General features: G+C 45.0%; 1 protein-coding gene across 2 annotated transcripts in view; it reads right to left on the reverse strand.

Annotated features, from left to right (window-relative positions):
- Window positions 1-27,582, reverse strand: part of ADAMTS9 (ADAM metallopeptidase with thrombospondin type 1 motif 9) — an 84,048-nt gene that overhangs the window by 48,137 nt on the left and 8,329 nt on the right. The window contains exons 4-19 of one of the 2 annotated variants that reach the window (XM_074914080.1): window positions 21,022-21,308; window positions 19,976-20,059; window positions 19,752-19,873; window positions 19,301-19,341; window positions 19,073-19,178; window positions 17,178-17,324; window positions 16,172-16,313; window positions 15,848-15,952; window positions 12,192-12,337; window positions 5,238-5,419; window positions 4,997-5,133; window positions 4,268-4,385; window positions 3,908-4,003; window positions 957-1,123; window positions 718-847; window positions 33-159 (exon numbers count right to left, since the gene is read on the reverse strand). In XM_074914080.1, the coding sequence (XP_074770181.1) occupies window positions 33-159; window positions 718-847; window positions 957-1,123; window positions 3,908-4,003; window positions 4,268-4,385; window positions 4,997-5,133; window positions 5,238-5,419; window positions 12,192-12,337; window positions 15,848-15,952; window positions 16,172-16,313; window positions 17,178-17,324; window positions 19,073-19,178; window positions 19,301-19,341; window positions 19,752-19,873; window positions 19,976-20,059; window positions 21,022-21,308 (2,137 nt within the window). Of the gene's footprint in view, window positions 1-32; window positions 160-717; window positions 848-956; window positions 1,124-3,907; window positions 4,004-4,267; window positions 4,386-4,996; window positions 5,134-5,237; window positions 5,420-12,191; window positions 12,338-15,847; window positions 15,956-16,171; window positions 16,314-17,177; window positions 17,325-19,072; window positions 19,179-19,300; window positions 19,342-19,751; window positions 19,874-19,975; window positions 20,060-21,021; window positions 21,309-27,582 lie in introns of both variants that reach the window. The other variant, XM_074914079.1, reaches the window with a different exon arrangement.

The following is a 27,582-nucleotide window of genomic DNA, read 5'->3' on the forward strand; positions in this document are numbered from 1 at the left end:
GTAATGTATACACACGGCTGAGTAGAGTGCACCTTAATTCACATTCTGTGCTACAAGGCTCAGTGATGGGGTCAGGCTGGGGAATTCGATCACATCGCTGGTCCGACACTGTGAGCTGATCCGACTCTCTCGTACACACGGGTTTCCTTTTTCGTTCTCCTACACAGTAAAAAAGTCACATTGTTTGAGTCACACAGGAAATAAATCAAATCAGTTGCTTCTCTTATTCCTTTTACAGTAGCATTTAAGAGATGTTTAATTATGCTTTTAAATCTCTTTCAGAAACAGGGAGGGGGTTACGACTCTCTAAGAAGAGCAGAAGGGGTTTAATGCAGATGAGATGGACACAGGTGGAGAGCTGCAGCAAGGATGGGCTCTGGGTGTTTAGCAGGGCCAGCACTGACAGGTGTCAGACCCAAAACCAGACACCGATGCCTTCTGCAGCCTTAGGAAATGCCACGTAACCTTTTCTGTGCATGAGCTTCCTCACCTGCGAACCAGGTCGCAAGGCTTACCTGGCTCAGGGGGCTCTACACGTGCCTCACTCGAGAAGCAGCAGAGCAGTGCTACACTTTGTACAACATTTTCTATCACTACAGCCCAGGGAAACAGTCAAGTCCATAAGGGAGAATCTCACAGAAATCAGAGAGGGATTTGACAGCACTGCCCAGTTCCCAGACAAATCCAGGACAAAACTAAGCCTTCCCAAGCACCCACCTTGGCAGAGCTTACTGCAGGGCTGCCACGGGCCATATGCATTCCAGTAAAACTGCTGAGGCTTGTCTTCAATCGGGATATTAAATGTGTAACGAACATCAGGATTGTACAGATTACCCACTGATAAAACCTAAGAGGAAAAAAAGATGAAGCAGAGTAAACCAACAGACGTCACTGCCCACTGTTTTCAGTCCAATAATGCTGGGCAGACTTTTCCATACGCACAACATATACTTCACCTGAAGTGTTATTTCTTGCTCAATCCGATCTGTAGAATTAATCCTTTCAATAGTATTATCCGATCCGCTGTATTCGATCACAGCATTCCCAACTTTGATTTCCCTTTTAAACATACTGACGACAAAGTCTCCATTTAATATAAAGTCTCCTTGACTGTTAGATAAGGCTGCATAGGTGCAAAAAACAAGAACTAAAGACGCAGAATTAACTCATACGCACATAATAACGTGGGTCATGCGCTCTCAGTGCTCCTTTTCATTGGGGTGGGAGGAAAAGCTCACTGGCACTCTCAAACAGAAAGTATGTAAAGAGAGCAGCAGAATTCTTACAGACATTGTGCCCTCTCCCTTTTCTACTGGAGAACCTCATTAAAATGAAAGCTAAATGCCTGAAGTTGTTGCTAAATAGTTCAACCCATAACCCAGGGCAGAGGGATACCCAAAAGGCACGTCAGGCCGGCTGCTGTACACAACACACACAGCCTGTACCTCCACGTATACTGCAGAAATAATCCTGCTCAAATCTTTGTTAGTCGTGCAGGGAGGGTGGCTTCCCTGTTGTTTCCAGGTGTGTCCTTAGGGTAAATGTACCTATCCTAATTGCCCAATCATAATTTTCTGGTAGGTAATTACAGGGAGTTTGGTCAGCATCTCCCCTGCTCTCTTCGTCTCCCTCCTCCCCCCGTACTTTTTATTATTCCAAATCTTAAGGTATGTGAAAGCACTGAAGGCTTAAAGCCTAAATGCTTTATAAAAGGAACAGTTTCCTGAAAACAGCAGTCTGCTGCACAACTTCACACTAATGCGATTATGTAGCTAATTTCCTAAGTTAGTTTCCCCACCATTTCACCCATCACAGCTACATTACTACAAAGCCTCTGTACTGAAAAATCTAAACTTAACACCAAAACACCAAAGGGAAGGTTTTTACACTGAACGAGGAGAGATAATGAAGCAAAACACTGCTCAGTAGCAAAGAGACATAGATGGAGAAAAACTCACAAAGCAGATGCTATACTCAACCAAATTCCACATTTTGGAGGCTTTAATGTCATCACGCAGTAGCAAAACTCATTAAAGGATTTCTTCCCCTTTACTGTATCTCCTACAACAGTAGGTACATGTCTTGGACTTGATGACAACATCAAATTCCTCCTAAATTGTTAAGCAACTACAAGGTTCACAGTACTGAGGGCCCAAGATTTCACACTCAGTGAGCTGCAAAATAAGTGGACACATGCACACTTCTCATTTGCTTCTAGTCAGGCCTAATGTGAAGAGATGCTTTCCCAGCAATATTAAAGCAACATTAAAGAAGATTTGCCTTCATTGCTTCCCAAGAAGATTAAAGGCCCTCCAAGAAGAGCCGAGGAGTTCTTTGGGGCTCCTTCTGGCGTGAACCAGTTTGAATAGGCACAACATGGGGAAGATTGTTTTTCTAGAAAAGAGGAATAATGAAATGTCCCTCCCTCCCCAGGGACAGAAAACTATCACAGCTCAGTAAGGTTTTCTTGGTACTGACGTGCATTCGTGCTGCACCATCTCATTTCTTTGCTGTAAATGTGCAGAAACGACGCCACACGGCTGTAAGTGAACGGCTGCATGCGTGCCGGGACAGATAGCCTGCATGACCCCAGTCTGGGAATGAGGACAGGGAGGACCCGCTCAGCTTTTTGCCCGAATGAAGGGTCCAGCCACACGGATGTCATTTCAGAGCAACAGCCAAAGCTGTCAGCACCGTCTCCCTTTGGTGCGTGATAGTCCTCTCTACTCATTTCTCAAGTGAGTTCCTTTACCTTCGATGGGCTAGGAACCACCAGCCCCGTCCCCTTTTTAACACACCCAGTTACAGCAAGAACTTGGCTCCATATTTTGCAAAAACGCTCAACAATGCAGGCATTTTGGGAGATGAAACGAGATTAAGTGCCCTGCTCCGAGGTGTAAATGCAGGACCCCGTGCTGCCGGAGCGCAGCTGGCGGTGCCAGGCATGGGTGTGCAAAAGAGGAGGAACAGGGCTGGGAGATCTGTCACCTCCCTGGGACTGCAAAGGGCCACAGCCTGAGTCCCTGCTCTGTCAGCAGCCTGAACAGACACTGAAGGACCCAAAAGGGACTTAATGACAAAACCAGTCTCCAACTGGCAGGTGTAACAGCAGTTGTAATGCGCGTTCATGTTATCTGTGCTACTGAACCCAAAGAGAAAGGGGTGAACTACTGATCAGCATGGTGGGAAAGAGACACACGGCCATGCTAAAAGCATATGTGCATGCAGCAGACTGGTCTGACACAGCACCACAAGCGTTTTTATCTGCCTCTAGAGACATACCCACAGATTAGAGAAAACGGGGGCTATGAATGTCCAAGAGCCAAAGGCCAAGTTATCGTTAGGTTTAAATCAAACCGATGTCTTTGGTGCAGGGTATTTATTTACAGTTACGTATCACTGTCAGGCAGGGACAAGAAGGGCTCAGTCTAAGTGAAATCAGAGTTATTACTGTCAGAGGAATAGAACATAACTTCTCTTTGAATTTGTTTGTTCACACTTCTTTCAGGGTATGGCATATTTACTCTCCAGCCAAGGCACGGTGACAGCGGAGACATGTCAAATTGCGATGAGGAGATTCCGGCAGAACTCAGAAGCCTGTTTGGTTCCCAGTTTTGTTCCCACCCACAACCCAGACATGATAGTCCTTCCCAGCCTTAGACACACTCCAAAGGGATATTTTTTATAATCTGTGACCGTCCCAAACTTTGCATCAGAGATGGCACAAACAAAAAAGAAGGAACAAGATAAGGCTGAATGAATAAGACATACAAGATAAATCCTCGATAAGAAAACTTCTCCCTTAAATGAATTCTTCATCCTCCCTAGCTGAGAGCAGTCAGTGGATATATCTCCACAATCAGACAATAAAGCAGATTTCTGGACTGAAACAAGGACCGTAGCTCACCCAGGTAGTTGTCATCCTCTGGTTTCCCTGAGTAACTGTGCTGACGCACATCAATATTAGTTGCACCAGCTGGGATGCGGACCACGACGTTATAGCCTAGAAAAGATTTAACAGAAAGTCAAGGCTATTACACAGACATTTCATTTGCTTTTTATGGGGGGAAGGGAAATGAGCAAAATTACCTCACATTACACAAGCCAATACTTTTCATTTAGGGATAGCATAAATAGTTATAAAATGGAATATGCTATAACTAGAAGGATTTTGCATTTTACATCAGTGTTTTTGTAGATTAAGCGTGGTAATGGCTTTTATAGACCCGCATTTTTCACTATAAAGTTTTTAGCTACAGATTCTTACCATAATGCACCGTGTTAAATGTGCCCGCAACAGTTTTGCATGAAGAATTATCCCCACCGCAAACACCACATTTATCTCTTCTTGCTTTTGAATTCAGCACATGATCGCATCCAGCTTGCTTTAAGAGAAAAATTGAAAAAAACTAGATTGAGCAAATACAGACTAGAACAGCATTTACAAACCTCCCAATTAAGGCACACAAAAGCTGTGTATGCAAAAGGCTGCCACGAGACAAAACGTTTTGCTTCCCCACATTTTTCTGCTCATTTACAGTGTGGCCATCCCACACCATTTTCAAACAAGAATCGAGAATCAGAACGGCTGTTTTGCACCAGGCGATGCCTTTGCGAGAGAAAACTTCTTGCATCAAGTGTTCCCATAGAGGAAAGTGTGAAAAATAATTGTGAATGAAAATGTGAAGTGCTTTGGGCTCTGACTGGGAAGAATCAGGGCAGAGCACAGAAAGAAGCATCGCTTGGGTTCAGGCTTGGACCTCCACAGCCCTCAGTAATTTAGGGCAGATGTACAGACATCCTCCACGCGCGGATCTTCTGCAAACATGAAGGTTGGCACAGTCAGAGCTCATGGAGCTCCGTGAGCCTGCGGGTGCTGTCGGCAGCCCCTGAGGGAAGAGGGCTCACCAACAACCGGGCAGAGCAAGGTGCAGAAGTGCCACCTCACCACGCAAAACTGCAATCACCCTCGCTAAAGAGAAGGGAAAATACTCACCCGGCAAAGGCCCTGCACGCAGATGTCATTTGTGTCAGGGCCGCAGGGCGTCCCATCGATGACACGATCCCGCAGCTGGTAATACGCCGTGTTTCCCGCCACTCGGCAGAACAACTTGCACCGATCCTTCATCAGGACTGGGGATGGGAGGGAGGAAAACCAGAAACACGTTATCCGAATGCCATCATCCCGACGTGGCGATGCAGGAGGCGGGATCTGCATCCCCCACCCCGCCACTTACTGCCGCTGTATTTGGGAACCCAGCGCACGTTCGTGGGCAGCCCGTTGATGTTAAAGTGCTTCCCATCGAAATCAGCACACTGCTCGTCCCGAAAATCCTTCTTTAGCTTCGAGCACGGGTCTGTGTTGCAGGATTTAAACTTCATGCGACGACCCACACAGTATTTCCCACCGTTTTTAGGCCTGCAGAAACAAGAAAGAGAAGCCGGCTGGGATCGGGCTGGAAACAAGATGCAATTGCAGTTCTGCAACCTGTTCACCACAGTCAGTACTTGCAACACATTTTGACGGCTCTGCCTATGTCGATGCATGTCTTTAATATCCCAGGCTGACAAGCATGAAAGATTATGCAGATGTCAAATGAAAAAGTCCATATATACGTGATGCTAAAAAGGGATGAAAAAGGGAATATTTGCTCTCTGATGAATGCAGTGATAGTGAGAGTAGTCAGAGAGGAAGAGCAACATTTTCCTCCACATCCGAGGATTTAATTTCACACTGAGAGATCCCATACGGGACCACCTTTCCACAACCCCATGGGTCTTATGGATTTGGTGGCTGAGAGTTTGCATCTGATCTAGTGGATTGCAAATAACTAAATGTCACAGCAGAAAGGAGAAAGGGCTTCCCTGCACAGGCTGAAAGGTCAGGCAGCACTTAGCCCTTCAGGATTTCTAGCCAAAAATGGTAGAAATGGTAATGCTAGACACTTTTAAACAACTTTATCTCCATGTATTCCAGAAAGCACCAAAGACAGCCAATAAATACTTTACCCCTGTTTTATAGTAGGATGACTCCGGTATAAACTGGGGAGAGGATTTAATCCAAACCACATAAAAGCCAGTGGATAAGCCTAAGAGAAATTGTCATTTTGAATCTCCCAACTCCCAGATTCAGGGCTATAGTCATAAAACTATTTTTGTCCTCCTATGTGGATGGAACCTTTGCCAGATAACAGCTCACTTCAGGGACCAAAAAAGCCTCTCCCACTTCAGCCACTGTCAGCAGCGGAGCGGGAACAACTGCATGTGGATGGCATCGGAGGAGCCCAGCATAAGGCACTTTTCTGCTGAGGACTCACTTTCATCTATAGTAATGTTGTGGAGAAAGTACCCTTGGGATACAAGCTATCCTATTTACTGTCTGTTCAAAGGACATTTCTTCTAGGAACTTGGATAAGATTTCACATGCCCATCTACATGCAGTCTTCTATGTATATAATGAATTGTAATAATAAAATTAAAAAAAAAAAGAGGATGTACCATGCTTTAAATATTCCTAAACACCCCCACCATCTCTGCTGCTGTCTCCTGAAACTTCACATGAAATCGTCAGGGCGTGGTGGAGGTTTTTGCAAGCTGCCACCAGTAACATGCATAAGAAAAACTGCAGTATCACTCACAACCAGCTTTGCTCGCCCCTGGTGTTACAGAAGGAAGGATGTTGCAAGCTGGATGAAATGTTGCCAGGGTCAACTTGAGCAAAGTTATAACTATCCAAAAAGAAAAACTTAGACCAAGTAAGACCTGCACGCAAGGGAGATGAAGTTGACATGCATCTCGGGCATCAGCATGGGAAAGCTTCCACTGGCTGAGGTGACCCCCGCCTCTCCCTTTAACAGACCATTTCAGATGAGTCAGTGGACAGCAAGAGCATCCTGAACGGCCAGAGCCACCGCGTCCTGACCGCGTTGTGCTGGGGCACAGGTACAGAGGCAGAGAGTGGCCCTTGAAGCTCAGGACAACATCTGGGTTCAGGTCCAGCCTCTGCTGCAAAATAACCAGTAAACCTACATCATCTACCCAATCCCTGAATGAAACAAGTACCTGCACTGTCAGGAAGTGCAGATTAGAAAAGAGACTCGCCATGTGCTGAAGCCCTGGCACCCACAGGTCCTGCCTCTCAGGGCTTTTCTTCAGGATCGGCCCTGCCTCGCCCCAGGAGCAGAAGCCCATTGGTGCCCAGGGCTGCTGGCAGAGCACATCTTCCCTTTGAGCCTCTCCCAGAAGAAAGGCAGTTTGCACACTTGGAGACCCTCCAAAACGCAAACCAACGAGTAATAAACAGGAACTCCCCAGCCCTTAGCATGGAGATGCCCACCATAAGCTCTCCACATAGCATGCAGCCAGTGTCTCCTAACACAACAGAGACAGAAATCCCCTGCACAGGTACAAGGGTCTCTACACTCAGTGAGTGAGTCAAGTTCCTGCAGCTAAACACAGCTTTTTTTAGTATCTCTGCTAAAAAATACCAATTTTTTTAAGCATCTCTGCATTTTCTCCCACAATTTCTTCATATTCTCCACTCTTATATTTGAAAACTGTGACTGAAGTAACAGAGTTGCTGTGAAATAAATGGGGAGACAGGCACAGAGCTTGCTTTTGCCAGATTACCTGCAAGGCGGGGAAGGGCAGGCAGGCTTCCCACCACCCCATCAGCACCACACTAGGGATGTTCACAGGTTTGGCAGAAGGAGTTGCCCCCTCCAGCAAGCCACCGGCACGATGCAGAGCACTATCAGCTACACACATGGGATTTTTCCTGCCAGCATCCTCTCCTTGCTGAGATACACACTGTCATGGCGCAGACTCAAGTCCTATCCTAAATGCCAAGGGGTATGATTTCTCTTTAGGTAGAGCCTGGAGCAATAGCTGGTAACATCAGCTCTACCTGCTCTGAGGGCAGCTCTCACCTGCCACGTGGAAACTAAACGTGTGTTACTTGCAAAGGTTTCTGGTGCTTGCAATTAAGCAAGTAGCTGTGATAAGAATCCCAGGCAACTGCACAGCACCCAGTGCAGGTTCCTGTTTACAGACTGATTTTACACCAGTTCCTAGTGGAGCAAGTCTAAACCCAGTTTCTACCAATTTAGTCTATTCTCCAGCTTGGTATGACAAACAACTTGAAATAATTTAAGTAATTACACTTGGGACCACTCCAGAGCTAACCCAGCACAGCAGCCCCTGCAGATGCATCTCAGACTCCTCCTGCCTCGCAGGCACAGTGGTGGTTGCTGGGGGTTTCCCACCGCTGGAGCCCATCCTGCAGACTATTCCCATGCAGGCACATTATCTACCTCCAGCTCCAAAGGGACATCTCGAACATCTCACCTCACAGCACATGGGGACACTTCTTAGCTGTGGCAGCAGCACACTCCAGACTTCAGTGAGTCCGAATTATTCATGGAGGAGTTAACAGGATTCATCATTTCCACTTCGAAAGCATTTATCCCACAGCAGGGCTGTTGTAGTTTGACAAAGGCTCTAAATTATGCAAACCTCTAACAGGGCATTTCTTTAAAAACATTACAACATTTTTATGGTAACCATGTTACTTCCAATATAAATCAATTTAATTAAAATGAGACTTTTAAATATTAAGTTAGTGAAGAAGAACATGCAGGAGCTTTTTTTTTTTTTTTTTAAAGGGTATGACTAACAAAATTTAAAGATCCCAAGCTACTGTATAGCGTCCTTTTCTCTAGACATGACCCATGAGACTGAGATAACATTGTACACACAGACACACCACAAACTGAAGGATGCTAAAACTTGCCATCATGTTGCAAACTGTCAGCTTTGTAACTGTGACAGTAAATCTCCCCACAGCCAGTGTTTGGGGCTGAAGCACACTCACGCTTCTGACATTTCAAAATAGCCCCAAACCACCCTGACAGTTTTAGGGTGTTTTTAAATCAGTATTGCTTTTCACAGAGTTTGACTAAACAGAAAGAGCTGACCCTGAAAAATAAGTCAGCCTCATATAACATTGATTTTCAGTGTCACAAAGAAATACAGATACTTCCCGCTATGTAATATTTTTATGGATAATCATCAACAGTGTACCACAGAGATGGAAGGGAAAGCAGTGCATGCATATAAACCTCCTTGTTCTACCCTGATTTCCCTTCTCTCTGGATCATTTATTTGATCAGCTAACAGCCGGTGCGGACCTGCTTTCAATCTAGCATCGTTCCCCTTCCAAGCTCCTGCGCAAATCCCAGCTTCACTGCGTTTGTCCCAGCACACCAGAAAGTCTCAGGAAATGGCAGACAGGCCTGGGGAACAGTGGGGTCTTATCCCCAGTTCCATCCCAACAGGTCTGAAACATGCAATGCTTAATGCATCATCTCCAACTCCTAACACCGAACATTTTCACTTGCAGACCTTGAGGCACCACCCAACTCTCAGCGGTCCAGGAGCACCAGGCACAGGCATCTCTCTGGGAAGTGCTGGTTTGGGGGTGCTCTGCATGTGCTCAGCCCCACGGGCAGCAGCTCTGCCTGGGGGCACTCTGGCTGCCACGATAAAAGGCCCCCGGAGAATTAACTGCAGGGCATGTCTGTTCATCTGCACATCACCCTATGTGCCCGTGCCCATGCAATGACTACAGAAAAATCTGTGAAACTCTAGCGTGCACAGATCAATTGGAGATCTTCTTTGCAGCATCCTGGGAAGCCCTGGGACCCGGAATCGGTATGTGTGCTGCCAGTGGCCAGCACAGTTATCTACAGATGTGTTTACATGTCAAGCTCAGACAGCTTTCAGCACAGGTGGATACTTTTGTGATGGAATGAAATGCAGACGTGATCCAACACACATTCAGAGATAACATTCCCCCATCCAGAGAGCCAACCCTGAAAACAGGGCTCCTGGTATTGACATCTTATGAAATATGCCTTTTCCCCATAATTCTGCAGCTATGCCTTGCTTTGAAAACCAGGGCTTGCACCACAGACCCCGTACGTGACGCGCGGCAGCCGTGAGCTTTGTACCAGCCAGCCTCGCATTTCCAAGTGGGCAATCCTGGTGGGAAGGGTCTGGTCTGGTTAGCTAATACATTCCTTCAGCGTATGTCAAAACACAGCCTGCTACCATTTCAGATGCTTACAGCTCTTCCTACAGCTCTGCAAGATACTCATCCACGTAGGTATCAGAGCACATTACAAACAGAGGCAGGAGCTGCAGCCTTATTTTCTGTACCAGGCGGGGGAGGTCATTTTCAATGCCAGATTTAACACGATATTTTATTGGCATGCAAGATTCCACCCCAGATCCTCGTGCACAGAAAAAAAAAATCCTCAAAAAGCGAAACCATCTTGAATATAAAAGACTTACTGAAAACTATTCCAGACCTTACTCAAGGTATATGGGTTGATTTTGGTCCCAGGAGAAAGTGGTTTTGAAGTATTTTGAAAATTTGGAGCACCCAGCAGTGTCTCTTCACTTGCATCATCTCAACAGCCCCATGATAAACGGGGACACAGATGGTGGGAGCTCACGCTACGATGTCAAATTACAGGGACAAAACCACAGAGTCGGTGTAAAGCTCTGTGGATGGTGCTAGGACAGATGATGAGTCACAGAGACTTTGTGAGGGGTTGGAGGAGAGGTCAGTGCCAGCTACGTGGCTCTTGAAAGGGGGCCCAGAAAATAACCACTATTAATGATAAGCTCAGGGGATTTCACAGGCAGCTTGGTGCTGAGCGTACTTAGGTGCTTTTGCAAATCCCAGCCAAAGAAATACACCTCATGAAACACCAAGATACAAAACACAAGCTATAGGAGAAGATGGAATTTAAAATCCCTTGGCTAGCCGTTAGGATAAAGGAGATTTTCTATCACAAAAAGCTATCAGTCCAAACAGATGCCTCTCCAGAAGATGGGAACACATCTCACTGACAGCATCCAAAGGTTCAGCAGCATAGTTATTTTTGTGTGTGGAAAGAGATTTTATTTTTGTGTCTCCATGGCTACTGGAAGATCATATGGCGTATGCTGACTCAGCACAGCGAGATGAGAACTCCTTTGCACTTGTGTGTTTTTCAGCATCACTTTAATTAGCCTGCTGGTGTCCCATTCCCTTAGCCTCAACCCTTCTCTTCTCTTCTGACACTTGTCCAGCTGCGCTCAGCCAGCCTCTCCTGTCACTTCACCACTGGTGCCACAGGTACAAGCTCTCCCTTCTCCCCTTAGCAGTGATGAAACTGCCACTGGCACATCAGTAATGGCTATTTCCTTGGCAATAAGCCATCCAACACCAATGACGAGAAAATGGAATGAGCCTACTCAATCTTTTTAAGACCCCTCAGTCCAAACAGCTCCGCAGACCCCTCTCCTCTCTGTGTCTCAGTCCAGAAAGCATCCTGCCCACCCCTTCTTACTCTCATGGACTGAAAGGAGGCAGTTAAACAGAAACCAGCACAGTTCACAATTTATGTAAAGAGGTTGTTTTCATACCAGTTGCTCAACCTATAACTAATATTTTGCCGGCCACAAATTTGTCTCCTCGAAGCCCATGGCAAAATTCCCTGCCATTTCAAAGAGTTCAGGATTTTGCATTCCAAGCTGACGGCAAACATTTTTGAGTGCCACTTTTTAATGGGGCACAGATTTCTGCTGAGGTTTGGCTAGTCTGCACCAGCTGACAAGTAACTGTATAAAAGATCAGCTGCAAAACCAGCCAGGAGCTGCAAAATCAGCCAAAGCACGAGCAAAATGGTAGAAAACTGTATAAAGGATCTGGCCTGCAGGAACAGCTGCAAAAGCAGTCAAAGCAGGGGTAAAATGGTGAAAAATGAATAAAAACATGCCCCCTTCCCTTCTTTGTCTTTTCTCATCTACAGCTCTGGAGGAATAAAAACACCTTTGGAAGTGGGACCCCAGCTGTGCTTTCCCAGGAAAACAGCAGGCAATAAACCCACACAGATATTAGCTTTTTCCTTCTCTCTCTCAATTGAAGAGATCCCTTTTTAGTGCCCTTTGCCCACAAACCAAACCTGTGACTGGCTCCTCCTGGGTTCCCGTGCTGCCTTATCTGTGCCAGGCAAAGCCACCGGTCCCTGGGGCACAGCCACCGGTCCCTGGGGCACAGCCAAAGGGGATTTCAGCCCCTTTGGGCAATCCAGCTGCTTTTCCCCATTTCACACACCGGCGCTTCCCCTCCGTGCACTTACTCGGGCCTGTTGCACTCTCGTATCGCCGTCTTTATGCCACCGCCACAGGTTCTCGAGCAGGTCCCAAAAGGGCTCCATGTCCCCCACGCTCCATCTATCACGGGTGTCTCTCGCTCTTTGGGCACGCACATCCCAAACCGGCAGTGCTGCATGCGAAGGAAAGAGATGGGAAAGGTGGGTTTGCATTGCTTTTGCATTAAGAGCCAACCAACAGCGACCAGCCTGGACGACAAAACTCAGGCTTACTTATTTCTTACCAACCAGCAAAATGCTGCAAAGATTTTGCAATCTAATCGAACTTCTTTATTTTTTGTCTGTCAACCCCGTATTTTTTTTCTCTCCGCACCATTAAATGGAGAAGTGAAGGCAAGGTGCTGACTCCGTGGGAGTGATTTACGGGAAGACAACTGAGGACAACAGCAACCACCTAATGTGCCCTGTTTACTGGTGCCAAACAGCACGGCAATGCTTGGGGCACTGGCTTTTCAAAAAGCTGCTTATCTGATTTCCTGGAGAGCAGCAGGAACTGTACCATGTCAGGGGAGGAGACAAGCGATGGGGAAAAACACCAAGGAAAACACAAACCTCCCCACAGCTGTACAAAGTAGGAAAGGAAACTTCCAAATCCAAAGGGCAAATAAAATAGAAAAAATAATTCCCCAATCCAACATTTTTATTTTTATTTTTTAAACTGAGCCATAACATGGGGCTTGCCAAGGCCTGGCCTACACTTTTGTTTTCCAGTTATAACTCTTGTTTGCTTTTGTTTGGAAAACTGGCTTAAATTATCTTGGCAAGTTCCCCATTTTTATGGTATAAACTGTGTCCCTTCAGGGTATGTTTGCTACTTCAACTACACAGACTTCTGAAGAGGTGAGATCTAGGGGAGAGTCATCCTCTGGTCCCACCAGAGTGGATGGAAAAGCATCCCCAAGAGCTGCGAGAGCAGGGATTCCCTCTCACTTAACAGTGCTCGCTAAAGCAGACTTAAACACAGAGATGTGCTCACGCCCTGGCAGATGCCTGAATCTTTGCAATAATAGGAAGCCCAAACATTGCTGATTGCTCACAGATTAGAAGATGTTACAGACTTAAAGAAGAAAACAAGTAGTGCATCATTAAAATATTCCCTCGCAATATTTCTCTGCACCAGATGCTGTTCAGGCAGGGGAACACCTGACAATTTTTATGGCAACAGGGTTGAATTCACTGATGTGACACGTTTTTCCAGCTCTTTCACTAATAGCGGAATGAGGTTGTGTCAAGACACACCATGAGCTCACTCCCTTTTTTAGAAATGCTTATGAACCACCTTAGAGAAACCCATCTGGGAAAACAGAGCAAACTCAAGCTATCATGTGGGTTGTATACCCAGCCCAGAGGACACGGGCTCTGCAGCAGGTTTAGCACCTTTTGCCCACGAAGGCTGACTTGCCGTGTTGTTATGCTGATGAAGAAAGCTGATCTCAGATGTGTTTGCCTATGGGCATGGTTTGCAGGATGGCTGAACAACTCATAGCTTGGGCCCTAGATGTTTGCTCAGAGATGAGCATTGTCTCTAGGCTGCAGCGTGCCCTGGATTGGCTTTCATCTGAAGATTCGATTTCCCAGGTAGAAACTGGCTGAAAAATATCTGCTGCAGTAAAGGACTAGAATAAAATAAGCTGAAATGCCTCTTTATTTGTTGTGGGACAAACCCTTATGATGCACAACTCCTCCTGGCATTTAGAGGGTTGAAAAACTGCAGGATGGGAAACCCTATGCCAGTCTTGTACGGGGACAAAGAGGTCTGACAGCTATCATCAATGTACAAAAATGCATGAGACCAATCCAACAGCGCTGTCCTGGTGGAGCCCTTCTCGCAGCAATGTTGATGCTCACAGCTAAATATATAACCACAGTCATGCTTGGCACCACTGACCCAGAGAAGATGACTGAATAGCTAACTAGTGAATGTACACAGCTAACAGACCGTGACATGACCTATATGTCTCCCATCCGATGGTTGAGAATTAACCAGGAAATCACCTACATCCCTGGATGTTATTAAAAACTGGGGATCTGGAGTTGATGGTAAATCAAAGAGGGGTGGTAGGGGGGAGAAGAGCAGCTGTTTTAGAAAACCAGCAGGATTATCTTATGGAAACACAATGGTGTTTCTTGGAATCACACTGTGAATAGTCTGGCTGCGCAACCTTCGTGCCTTTTGTATTTTAAAAATAATTTCTGTGTTGAGTTACAACAGAAAAACTAAGCCTGCTAGGCTTCTCTTTCCTATGAGCTTACAGATCAGAGAATGAAGAGAATAAAAGAGGTTTTGTCTGGAGCAAATTCAAAATAACTTAGACACACAGTTGAGCAGGAGAGCAATGGCAGGGACGGGAGACACTACAACAGGCTTTCCTTTCCTTTGTCTTGCCACTGGAGTCCCAGATAATTCACCAAATCCAGCTCCCATCCTTGGGCTGACTTTGGCTGAATAGATTAGCAGGGGGCAGACAAGTGCTGTGAAGCTTCATGCATGCATAACATATACGCTACCTGCTGCCATACGGCAGGAGACAGAAATGATTACTATTCGTCTACTCTTCTTTTACCATTCTTTAAACAACCCTGAAAACCACAAGAGATAGAGGCCCAAGTTTACGACCCTCTTTATTTTCTTTCAGTGATTTATTTCCCCCCGACAACGCGCTGGTGCTGTGAAACACTTTAAACCATCACAACTGGTGCTTACCCAGCAAAGGCCAAACTCTGGGCCGGGCTTATTACTTGATTTAGTGATATCAGATTCAGTGTCCTTACAAGAAAAATATGCATAAGTTAATACTCCCATGTTGGTTTAGTGTCCTTGATTTAAGAATAAATTTAGAGCCTGGATAAATCTACATCCCAGTAGTTTTAGCTAGATTTTTTTTTTTCAGCTATTCAGGCTCCCTCGTTTCCAAAGGTATCTCCATTAAAAATGGCACAGTATTTTCTCCATCTGCCAGATGAATAATATTTTTGTTCAGACACAAATGATGATAACTAGTTAGCAGTTTTCTTCAAAAGCTTCAGTATCTCAATAAAAGAAAAATAAAAATGCTCTGAACTATTTTTCTCCAGATCTGGATAACTAAAAAATAACTACTTATTCTAGAAACCACAATGCTAGCTGGAAACTAACACTGCACATGGAAATTGAGAGTTTCTATGAATTACTGCCAAAAATGTTCCATACAGAAAATGTCAACCAGTTCTATATTTTACTCTGAAGTTGTCAAGAAGAGAAGCCAGTTGGCAAGTTTACGTTACACAAAATTACTAATTGCTCACATCACATAGGAAATATCTAATAAAAGCCTAGGGAAGCTCTGCGAAAGTTTTGCTCAAGGGTTCACTCAAGGGCATTAACTTAGAAAGATAAGCACTCCAGAAGGAATACCTGCTTTAAACAACGTTACACCAAGCAATCAATTCTAATCACATTATCTAGGGTAGAGCTGACCCGTGCACACCAGGCTTAAAACACACAGAGCTGCTTTGGGCTTTCACCCTTGCAGTCAGCTGTCCCCCACACAGCCAGCCATTGGGATAGGATGATTTTGGCTGATGTGCTTAGCCTGAGCCCTAGGAAACATAGCTAGGAGGCAGAACCACCAGGTATTACAGACCTTTCCAGGCTCACATTCTGTCCCATCAGCCCAAGGTGTGTGTTGGGTACGACATCCCTTGTGCGCGCCATCGATGTTAATACACCAAAGTCGCCGACACTGCATCTGCTTAAGTTATTGAAAAGATCAACTTATTAAATAAATATGTGCCACATGCCTTACCACATAGAAGATACTTTATAAAATTATCCCCCTAAGATTCATCGTTAACTCACAAGCTTGACAATAATTTGATGGCTTGTGAGCGCCCCATTCATCCAATCCCAGGAGGCCTTATTTTGTCCTGGCAACACCAGGAAAACCAAATTGTGGAATTTCACTTACCATATATGGGCACACTTGAGATCCGGGTCCAAAAATTAACTCACATTGTTTGTTGACATCATAAATCAGCCCTGGGAGCTGCTGAGGCAACGTGTAAGTTCTTGATGAAGGTTCATCAAGCAAACACTCCCCATAACCAGTGCTACAACACAAATGAGAAAAATGATGTTAAACAGGAGGCGATGAGACTATAACCCATTGGTGTTTACCTGGACTAGCTGTAGGGCAGATGCACACCACATTTGCCATGTTTAACAAGCACTACAACAGCTACGGCACACTCAAGCACAGCAGCACAGGAGGGTGCATTACCCATTCACCACCACCCCCGTGCCGTGCTAACGACCACAGTGCAGTCAGCTACCCTGGCAAAAGCATTTCTGAGTGTGCACGACTTGCATTTAGTTGCTGAGCAGACGCTGGTACATCTTTAGAAAGAAAATCATTGACGAGCAGAAGATCTGCCCGAGGGACTGAGCTTCTGGATTTTCCAGAACACCATCGTGGCTCTCATTCTGCTCCTCATCACAACACGTGGGAAAGCATCGCAGCAAAATGGGCAATCACTGTGCATCAAACTGACCTGCGGGCTCCTGGAACAGTGTTCCCACCATGGAACTAGTGCCAGGGCTTTATCTTGACCTGCAGAGCGGAAAGGCAGATTCAATCTGCCTTCTAAAACACAGCTCTGTATCTGAGCCACAGGGCTTGGAAAACTCATTCTTCAGGTTTGAGGGGAACGCACATTCCTTAAAAGCAGTATCCATGGGGGAAGACTTATTCTTTCCCATAGAGAGGCCAGTCCTTGCCAGCTTATCACGAGGCTGAACTGTCAGGGACTGGATGCCAGGGGTGCATTCCTGCTCTATGTAAACGGTGTGTGCACACACAAATCCCTCTGATTTCCTCCAAACGCTGCACACTAGGACTTCAGATTAACTGATGAACCCCACAGGACACACGCACATGTGCAAACAGCCTAACACATGCATATGCAAGGCCTTACTCCAGAAATTCAGTGATGTATTTCCTACTGCATTTTGACCACATCCAGGGATTGGTGTAGAAGTTCAGTGTCGGTGCCATGACATGCTGTTGATTTTTACCTCCATCTTCTTTGCACTTATGATTGTCATCGTGTGGCATGTTAAACCTAAGAGAAAAGCAGCAGCAAAAAGTACAGTCATTAAAGTGGTAAATGCCAAGTATTTAGCATAGCAAAAGGATGTGTGAATGTAAGCAAACCCAAGAATTTTTCCTAGGTATGCTAAGGACATATTACAGAATAAAAGTATTAATATGCACATATTCCTACGTGTCAACAACATTGCTCAAATGAGGTTCCTAGCCCTGGTTCTGCAAAAAGCTGTGTATCATCCCGGTAAGCTCTCCACACTGTGACTGCACATATTTAGCCAGACAAGTCCGTGAGGGATCCTGGAGTAAGATGCCATTTCAGCTGCAGTTTCCTTTTCAGCCGATGGTTGAGATTCTGCAAGCAGGCTGAAGTTTGGCCTCACCTTCATAGAAACGGCAACTACTCTGGCACTGAGCCAAGAGTTGATCTGGGGGAATAAGTTTCTGAAGGATATGACTGACTTGAGCCCACCAACCACTGCTGCCTGAAGTCCCTCATGTACACAGGCAGCACCCTAGGTTGGCTGAAAAATGTTTTTCAGTTCATATTCAGTTGAATACCTCGGGCCGTGCTGATCCCTCATGCTGTTGCCTAAATAGGGTTGCACCGGAGATAGACTTGGCTCCTATACTTTATGTGGTAAGTTTACAAAATGCCATCAAGCATCAGTATCACCAGAAACCCAGGCGAAGTTTGCAGCACATGACATATTGAAGAATGCGGCAAACACGCTAACGGAGACAGAACGGCTTAAAGTGCTTTGCTGTTTGAAGTGGAGAAGGGGAAATGACCCGGTGTGATCTTGCGTTCGAAGGCTGGGGAGTTTATATCCCATTAAGATTACCTCCAATGAACCACCTTTTCACTCTGCTCCCTGTAAAAGAGCAAAGAGGCGTTTCCTGCTCGGGAGCGCCGCTAACCCCTCCGGCAGCTCTGGGGCAGCATTAGCGAAGGAATTAGCCACAGGTTAGGTGTGGGGAACGCCAAACCTTTGGGGACTTTCTGTCAGGAAATCTCATTTAAACAAATACTACTGTGGTTAAAAATAGACCGTCTCAGCCAGCTCTCCGAGAAGAAAAAGAGAGTTTAAAACAAAGAGAGATCTGTTCCCAAGTACTCATCCGTCCCACACCTACAGACCTCCGCTGCAAACCACGCATGAGGTGGCTCAGGACTGAACCAGCTGCCTAAGAGTTGTAGCTGGAGGGTAAAGGATTATGTGATCCAAGATGATTTTTCTCACTACCACTCTCAAAAAAAGTTAAAAATCAGTTAAAAAAAATTTCCACTGGAGAAGGTTCATCTTGAATGACAGCATCTCTTCTTGGGGAGGTCCAGCACCCAGTACCTCCCAGATCCAGCCAAAATCCTGGCTAGTCCTGGTGGCTTGGCCAGGACTTCATGGCTGGTGGGGCAGATTCTGCTGATAGCCACATGTAAATGTGAGAAGATGCAGTAATAAGGGAGATGTTGTTACCTCTCCTCCCTTGCTTAGGTGCTGCTTGGGGTGCCCTGTTACTCATCCTCCTAGAAATGTGGGTCTGCTGTTTTTTCTGCTCTGAAATAGGCTCTGGAGCACCCCATCACTTCCCAGAGTCACATCACAGCTTAATCTTCCTCAGTGGTGCATCTTCTACCCAACTATATTTATCTTCTCTCAAATAATTAGGCTCAGCAGGTCCCAAGCCCTAGCCTGGCTGGCAAGCCCTAGCTAGCATAAATCTTGGGCTATTTAAATGCAAATGTATTTACATAAAACATACACATGGCCAAGTTCATGTGCTATTGTGAAAGCAGTGCTCAGTCCGTTATCTTCACTAATTGAACAGCTCCTGTATGGGTCACAGACTGTGCCCAGCTCTGCCAGACCTAGGAGAGAACACAGAGGTTTATAATAGAGAAAGAAATATCACCCACGGTTCAACACAGGCAACTAAGATTGTCACTACAAAAAAAAAGTTATTAAAAGACAAAGAAAAGGTTTTCCTTACCCAGAGTATCACATTTGTCGTGCGCTCTACAAATATCCTGTCTGAAAGCAGAACAGACCTGACACATTAATTTTCAATGCAGCAGTGAGTTAAGGTACAAGCACAATAATAACAACATCCAAATGCAATTCTTGGTCCTCCGACGGACCTTCTCATGCTGGTTTGCCACATCATCCAGTCAGAGTCTGAACCAACACCCTACCATAGTCAGAGTTTTTAATCTTATTTTGAACCCATGGGCAGACCTTGGGCAGTCCTGAACCTCCCAAAGTCATCTTCTGCTATGGTGGACACATTATCCCAGTTCTGCTCACAGTGACACTGCTCCCACAATTGCAAATGTCATTGCACCCACATTAAAAACTGAACATTTCCCATAGCTGGATATATTACATGCTCACAGTCTCTGACACATGACTGGCTACAGTTTTCATGAGACTGTTCACCATACCTGGTAACAAGCACGGCTGTGTCATGTTGAAGGTGACTTCCTTCAGGGTGATTCTGGGATTGCTGCCATTGGCAAAAGTTTTTTAATGTTGTCTGGGCATTGTAAGATATTGCTGGCCCATCCTAATGAGCAACACACAGAAAGCAGGTAATTTAATTATTCATCTCAGTGCTCACTATAAATGTCACTGTCAAGCAGGAGGTGAAGAAAATCCCTTGCAATACCTGTTCATTATGTATCACGACCAATTTCACAATAACGATATTAATTAAATTTCCAATGCTTGGGTCTTTGTAGATAGAAGCCACCTGTTTCAAAAAGAAATATTCAGAGTTATTGCTAACATTCAAGAAAACAATTAAGACAATGCATCCATTTTGCAACCGCTTTTCTCCTGAGCTGCTTTTCTGGCCCACTCGGTGCTCTGATATTACTTGGAGAGACCTCCTGCCAGAAGCACAATTTTAGAATAAAACAAACCTGCTGGTATCACAAAACCCCAACATTTCCTTTTGCTTTAGCACACATTTCATCAAATTACAGGATCATTCTGCTCTGAGATACAATGACCACCAATCAAGACTGTCAATAGCAACTTATTCTCTCAAGTGCCTCATTTTGACATGGACAGCTTTAGACCACATATTCCCTGTAATTCTACCCTCAGATAGGATCAAAATCCCTCCAGTGACACAGCTGTGTTGGATACTCATTTCCAGTCACTCTGCCCCTTCAGAGATGCCTGCCTGGGGACTGCACTACTGCATCCTAGTACCAGCAGCTACTAAAATGCTTGTCCTCAGCCTGGAAAGCCAACCCTAGCACTATGCTAAGGATCAGGGTGACCACAGGCTCCTTCTCCTTGCAACAGCAAGGGAAGTCAGGCAACTGCAAAACCTACTAGTGCCAGTCTCTTAGAAGGCACAGTCTTCAGAGCACTTTTAAAATTCAGCTGCTATTTCACATGGGCTTAAATAAAAAGAAGAGTACAGTGTGTGGAGTAACAGGCCCATGATATTTCTTGGGCTGGCTGGGGTTCAGAAAGCTGGAAGGGAGAGGGTTGGGAAGGGTTAGGAAACGTGATGGGTGTGGGAAGAAAGACGACTCCAACCAACGTTCACCAACCAAACTTTACTCTAATCCCAGCATTTTCTCCATGCCTGGCTGAAGCAAACTAATGGTACAGCATACGAACGCAGCAGAAAAGCTGCTCTGTGACCAGGAGAAAATGATCCGTGGGTGAATCTACTCCTGCTAGTTGAATACTCACTATTGACATTAACGTTAAGACGTAGTGCTGTAGATTAGCTCCGTGGTAGGCAACCATCCTGCTGTCAGCCACCACCATCACTTCCACAAAACGAGGGTAGGAGAGAAAACGCTTTGTTCGTTTGTGGCTCTTCTTCTCACTGATGTTCCCAGTCTTGTTGCTATCCGTAGAAAATGAATTCACTTCCAGGCTGTGTTTCAACATCTCCATGTCAGATAATATGCTGCTTTCTGCCCACTGTCTTCTCCAGTGTTTCCGCTTGTTCTTTTTGTGACTGTGTTCGTGATCTATGATTAAAAAGCAGACAAAAACATAAAGCACATTCTGAAGCGAATAAAGTTAATACCACATTCACATTATGTCAAAATACCTATTTACTTCAACGAAGAGCTAGCAGCCTTGTTCCAAACAGCTGACCAAAACAGAAGCACTCTGTGGAGGCCCACCATGTGATCTAAGGCTTTTCTTAATTTTTAAAGCAATCTCACGGAAACTAATGGCACTTAAAGGCAGACCACTCACATAAAGGCTTTCTTGCCACAGAGCCATCTCCTTGCCTGTGCAGGAGGGATGGAGCCTGGGCTGCAGTTCAGTTTAACGTGACGTGAGCCCGGTGATGGTAATTAGCCACTGCAGCGGCAGCGTGAGGATTCCGGGCACGTCCAAGGTGGCCAGGAAACCACAGGAAACAAAGGTCCAAATCCTGTATTTCTAACTCAGGCATGAAGGACGGCAGGATTTGGCCTTCATAGCGAAGCAATTATATATGATTTATTTCTGTCTCTAACAATAACACGGCTGGGCTTCAATTCCCCCCCTCCCTTTATTATTCTCTGCTACGGGAATGGTAAAGGTCATCTAATAGCACAGCTGCCACTGGCTAAAGAATAGAATTCAGGAAGTTTCACATATACTGCTTTTGATATTCAATTAGGCCAAACATAAAAGCAGCCTGAAAATATACTCCATGCTGATACAAAGACGACAAAGTGAAGAGGGAGAACAGGCAAATAAAACATATGGAACGTGTACAATTAAGATTTACCATCTGATTAGTATGTAATTATAGCATTATTTAAATGTAAGAGCAAAATCAGTCTTATTTGGTGCCACTTAATTTTTAATCAGTTCATCATAGGAAGTAGCTAATTGAATGTGATTCATCCATGAGAGACTGTTCACTTCTGCATTTAATACAAAGCCAGATCTGAACCACTCATCTAAGACTCCAGGCTACAACCCTCACGCTCTTTGTAGCTTTAGCTTAATTTCGTCATGGTGGTGAAAAATATCACATTTCCTTATCTGACCCACTGAGTAGGTTAGAGGAAGCATAATATTAGGGAACAAAGGAATATTCAATGCTCAAACAAGATTGAAATGATAGGAAACTTCTTAGCTATTTTTCCTGTGTAGTTTCCTTTTAGGATATTTTGTAATAATTTCCAAAAAAAGAAATATAAAATACATTCTCTAATATCAAGGCAAGCAAAGGAGGTTGGCCAGCTTCTACCTGTCTGAAAAATACTATCCTTTTGCCCTACGTGTAAAGAGGCACTAGAGTATTAAAGAATTAAATCCTGTTTACTCTGCACTACCTAAGTCCTATGAATTGCCCTTTCTCCATGTAGTCCAGACTACCTTAATACAGCAGAGTCTGCAGTTATTTGAGTAAGAATTTGAGAAAGCCAATGGCATTTGTGGTTATAATTGGATTGCCCTAGTTCCCCTGCACTAATCAATGCCCTTGTGTTGGCAAGGTTGTGCTCTCATGCTGGCACGGCTTCGTGGGCAACCGTGACATTATCCCAACTCATTCAGTGCCAATCAGCACGGGAAGCCAACTATGCATACAAATAACTTAAAGGTGAGAAGACAACCAGACTGAGGAGAAAGTGCTAACCCTCAGCCCTTCAGCCAGTTCCCCTCCTCTCTGCACCCTCAGCCAGTCACTTCAGTATCCCCTTTAAATAGCCAACTTCCAGAAGAAGCAGGAGCTCAAGGAAAAATGCCTTAAGGATGGGGAGGTGCTCAACGGGGCTTGAGAGAGGCTGAAGACAAGTCTGTGAAGGCAGAGCTCTGCACCATCCGCCACCATGGCTCTGCAGAGCTCCAAGTGGGACCACGGGGCTCCGGTGTCTTCTCTGGCCACACTGGCAGATGGAGGTTAGATGGCAAAAGAAGAGGGAAATGCAAAGGATCCTTTGAAGAGACACCTGTTATACAGGAGGTGTTTAGAAGAAACTAATTGATATTCACCAGACTTGCACTGAAATCCTGCAGCCAGTGTTGTCACATGCTCAAAAAAACCCCAAACAAAAAACCCCACACAAAAATTAGATGTTCACATGAAATGCTGGGTCTGGTTCTGAGAGCCCCAGCCTGACCCGTGACACAGGAGAACCAGAAGCCAACACAGCCAGGGACATCCGGCACAGAGGAAAAATGACCTTTCTTTCTGTTGCAGAGGTCTGGCACGGTATCATAGAATCATTTAGGTTGGAAAACACCCTTAAGGTCATCAAGTCCAACTGTTAACCTAACACTGCCAAGCGTTATACAGTATCGGTGTACTTCCCCCATCCAGCACACAAGTCAGCCACATCATCCCTTCAAAAAACAACATATTTCTTCCCAGGTATGAAGTCACTCCAACACTTCCAGCACGCTATTTGGACAAGTCATGTATAGTATGTTTGCCAGCCTAGTTACTGTAAAACCAAGCACAAGCGAGTGGGAATTCATCGCATGTCAAGCTACTCCTGGACTTTGATAGCTGTGAACTGTTATCTTCACCCATCTTTCTTCCATATAACTACACTTAGAGACGGTGCACATTCACCTGTAAAAAATTAAACACTAATGGCAGTGGACTGCCCTCAACCTGTCCATAAAACCCACACCAGCCTTTATGGGAGTTGCATACAGGCACTGCCAGTACTCCATGTGCCTGATGCTGTTGATATCTCATTCCATTACAAAGGCCACAACAGAAATGCTCTTATTGAATGGTACAGCACACTGCTGTTTAATCAAGCAGAAGTGAAAATCTCTCACATTACACAAGAAAACTGCAATTTTACAGCAACAGCTTCCTACTGCCACACACAACACCAAAAAAGGGTGTGATATTATGATATTATTCCACCCAGTTTTGCTTTTTTTTTTTTTTTTTTTCTATTGTGTTAATATATTAACAGAAATCAAGCAGGAAAATGGCTTGCTTGACAAACTCTCAATCTCTGCAAATGACCTGAAAAACATCTACCTACACATGGGAGTAATTGGATGGGTTTAAGCAACAAAACATTGTTTTTAATTTGCAGAAAAAACAAACCCCAATGAGTAGACAAACACTTTAAAAACATGCAAACTACAGATCGATAATTCAAGTATTAGGTGAGCCTATGCACTCATTCAAAAGTTATTATCCATTGAAGAGGTGGCTAAATGGCTGCTGGTATAACGTCCATTTTACTGCTTGCTTTACGAAGACAACTCTGTTGTGCTTACACTGTCTTTACACAGACCTAGAGGTGTATATTCATTTTTTTCTCCACTTGGTTTCTTCTTTGTTATGTGGGACTTCAAAAAGAGACCCAATCCTTGACAGGGATATTCCTTCCCGATGGCGTCTTCCCACCCATGACATTTAGTTTTGCTTGCACAAGAAGCCTCAGCCCAGAGCCCACCGAGCTGATTTATGGATGATTCCAGCCGATTAATGGATTTTGGATCTATCCCAAGGGAGACAGCAGGGGAGACTCAGGCCCTACCCGAGTACTTTGCCTGCATAAAAGGGTGACAGGGCAGAGCCAGGGACTGCTTTTGAAATAGTAGCTATTGTTATGCTAAAACCAAAAATTAAAAGAAAGAGTGATCGCTTATCCCAACAGTTCTAATCCTTTCCACTTCTACATTAACTTGTCCTTGGAATAGAAAGCAATTTGCACAATTAAATAAGACATGTGACAATGCAAGCAATTCCAGTTCAGCTCCAAGTTCATGAGAGCTGCACATAGCAGAGTGGGGGAAAAAAAAAGTAAAAGAGAGAGAGCAAGAGAGGGGGAAAAAAAAAATAATTCTATTTCTTGAGCTAATAACATTAACAACCTCCCTCTGCTAGAAAAGGAGCATTTCAAACCAACTTGCCATCATACTTTTTCTGAACGTGTGACCTAGGATTTTTAACACAGAGTTTGCCATTCAGCGGTTGGCCCACAACGCTCCCAGACCAGCTCACAGATGATAAAACTATCATTTGTAAGTTAAGTATTTATTGCATACCTCCATAAAACAGATCAAAATTTAGCTGAGCTCCCTCCAGGCAGTCAGGTGGCGTGTGACCTGTCTCCCTCAACCGGAGCAGGAGCCACAGCAGCAAACCCTGCCCAAATGGTTTGGTACAAGCTCTGGCTGCAGTTGGCTGGCCTGAATTTGCTGCCTGTAGCTGGCACAACGGCAGCCACTGAAGTGACTGCCATCCCTTGGAAAAGAAAGGCAAGAGGCAAAATGGATCTTCTTCATGCACATGTCAGACTGGCTGAAATGAAACCACATTTTTAGGCTCTTCTTGCCAGGAAATGGGATGGAAACTAGCTCCTCTTCAGGACCCAAGGATATCCTAAGTTGGACCAAAGGGTATTTGTAGCTCTGGGTCTGTTTTAATTCTATATCAACATGCTTTATATCTTTATCTGTCTTTCAGTATACCTACAGATATATCTCAGATGAATTTGCATGAGGCCAAATTCTCATCTCTGTTACTGTGGCTGTGCTTGCTGTGGCCAGCATAACCCAGAGCTGAACACCTCTTTGCTGCCAGCAGCTCCTCGCCCTGCTCAGTAAACAGACAGGGATGTTAATGCAATGAGGAAGCAGCAACTGCCTTGCTCTATACCACACTGCAAAGACCAGTCCTATAAGCAGGACTAATCCTGCCTTCCCTCTGGATAGCTCCTTGACTGTTCAGTCGGAGCTGCTGCTATAGCTAGAAAGGGAAAACAGACTTTATTGACAGAGGCAAGATCAATGGCCTACATCAGAAGGGAAGTGAAGGATCTGGGCCAGCCAGGATCCAAAAAAAAAAAGATATTCTGCTGTCTCACCTCCATTCACCCACTGTGGCTGGCGAACTGGAGGAAGCATGGTGGTGGCTTTCGCTATGGAGACTCCATCCTTGGAAGTACCAAAGCTCAATGTGATGCTGAACCCACATATGGGGTTTTTTGGGGGGTGATCCTGCCTTTCTTCCTGCTGCTTGAACCAGAACGCTTGAGAACCATGGACTTGCAGTTCGCAGCAATTGACTTCCCTTAGGAAGAATATATTTGCTGGTTTTATACCATGCAAACACCAAAGACCACACATACTCTAGCTGTTTCCTTTCCTGATGATGCATGTGAGAATGCATTCCAGCTTTAAAGATTTTCTTCTGCCTAAGGTAAAAGGTTGTACATGAAAGCTATCAATTTTGCACAGTAGACAGAAACTAGATTAATGAACAAGACAATAAATTGCCTCTTTACGGAAGCACATAGTAACATGTGAGCTGAGCATGTGGTGGAAAATTATTCAAGATCATTTTACAGACAAAATAACTAAATAACTGTACCACACGACGACAAAAACAGCACTAAATTGGTACAAAAATGGTTTAAGGTATGGCTGACAGAAAGTTACAGTGCTGAAAAATCACTGATATCGGTTCCATAATCCACTGGTTCAGGAAGAAAAATAAGCTAGCCCTCTAGAATGACTGAAAAAAACATGGCAAAATACCCTCGGAAACCATCCTGATGCTGCAAAGGACTGGGCACTTGCTAAAGCACAGCCCAGCGTTTCACCTATGACAAGACACACACCTGAGCCAGGTTGTGGGTCAAACCAGTATGAATATACCACAGAAACACTGACATACACCAGTGGCATTGCAGCACGTCAGGAAAACAACCCAAGCTGCTGCCTTCTGCGTTGCCTGCGCTAATTGAACTTATTTGCCTGCACAGCTCTAGAGGCTGCACTTGCTGAACCCAACTTCTGCCTTGCAAGCCACCTAAGCACCCAGACGCCAGTGCATAACAGTCACAACACGTTATCCACACTACGAGGTACCGTGCCAACAAGAACAACACTGGGATCACCACAACTTTGTACTGACACTCAGTAAAAGGTGAGAAAAACTATCCCAAAAGAATTGGCCTATCCCTAGCCATCCCTAGCAGTTGGCCACAGGAGATGCTGGTGATGACAATACAGGCATGAGGGAAGAGAAGTCACACAATAGTCAGCTGCTTATTTTCAGCAGTATATGCTACAGGGAAAATGTACAGATGGAAAGTACCAAAGTGGTACCTCCCTGCTTCCCCCCCACCCTTCTTCAGCGGATGTCCACGCAAATGACATAAAAGTAGACGCACAATTGCACGTACATCTAAGGGGAATAATTTGACTCTCCACTTGCCATGTCTAAGTGGCAAAACAATAACCAATGAAGAATAATTTTAGTCACAATCTTGGTCTTCCACCATTAGGGTATCAGATGGATGCCTGATACATTTT

This window comes from Athene noctua, chromosome 10 (genome assembly GCF_965140245.1).
Source record: "Athene noctua chromosome 10, bAthNoc1.hap1.1, whole genome shotgun sequence".
In the NCBI taxonomy this organism is placed as follows: domain Eukaryota; kingdom Metazoa; phylum Chordata; class Aves; order Strigiformes; family Strigidae; genus Athene; species Athene noctua.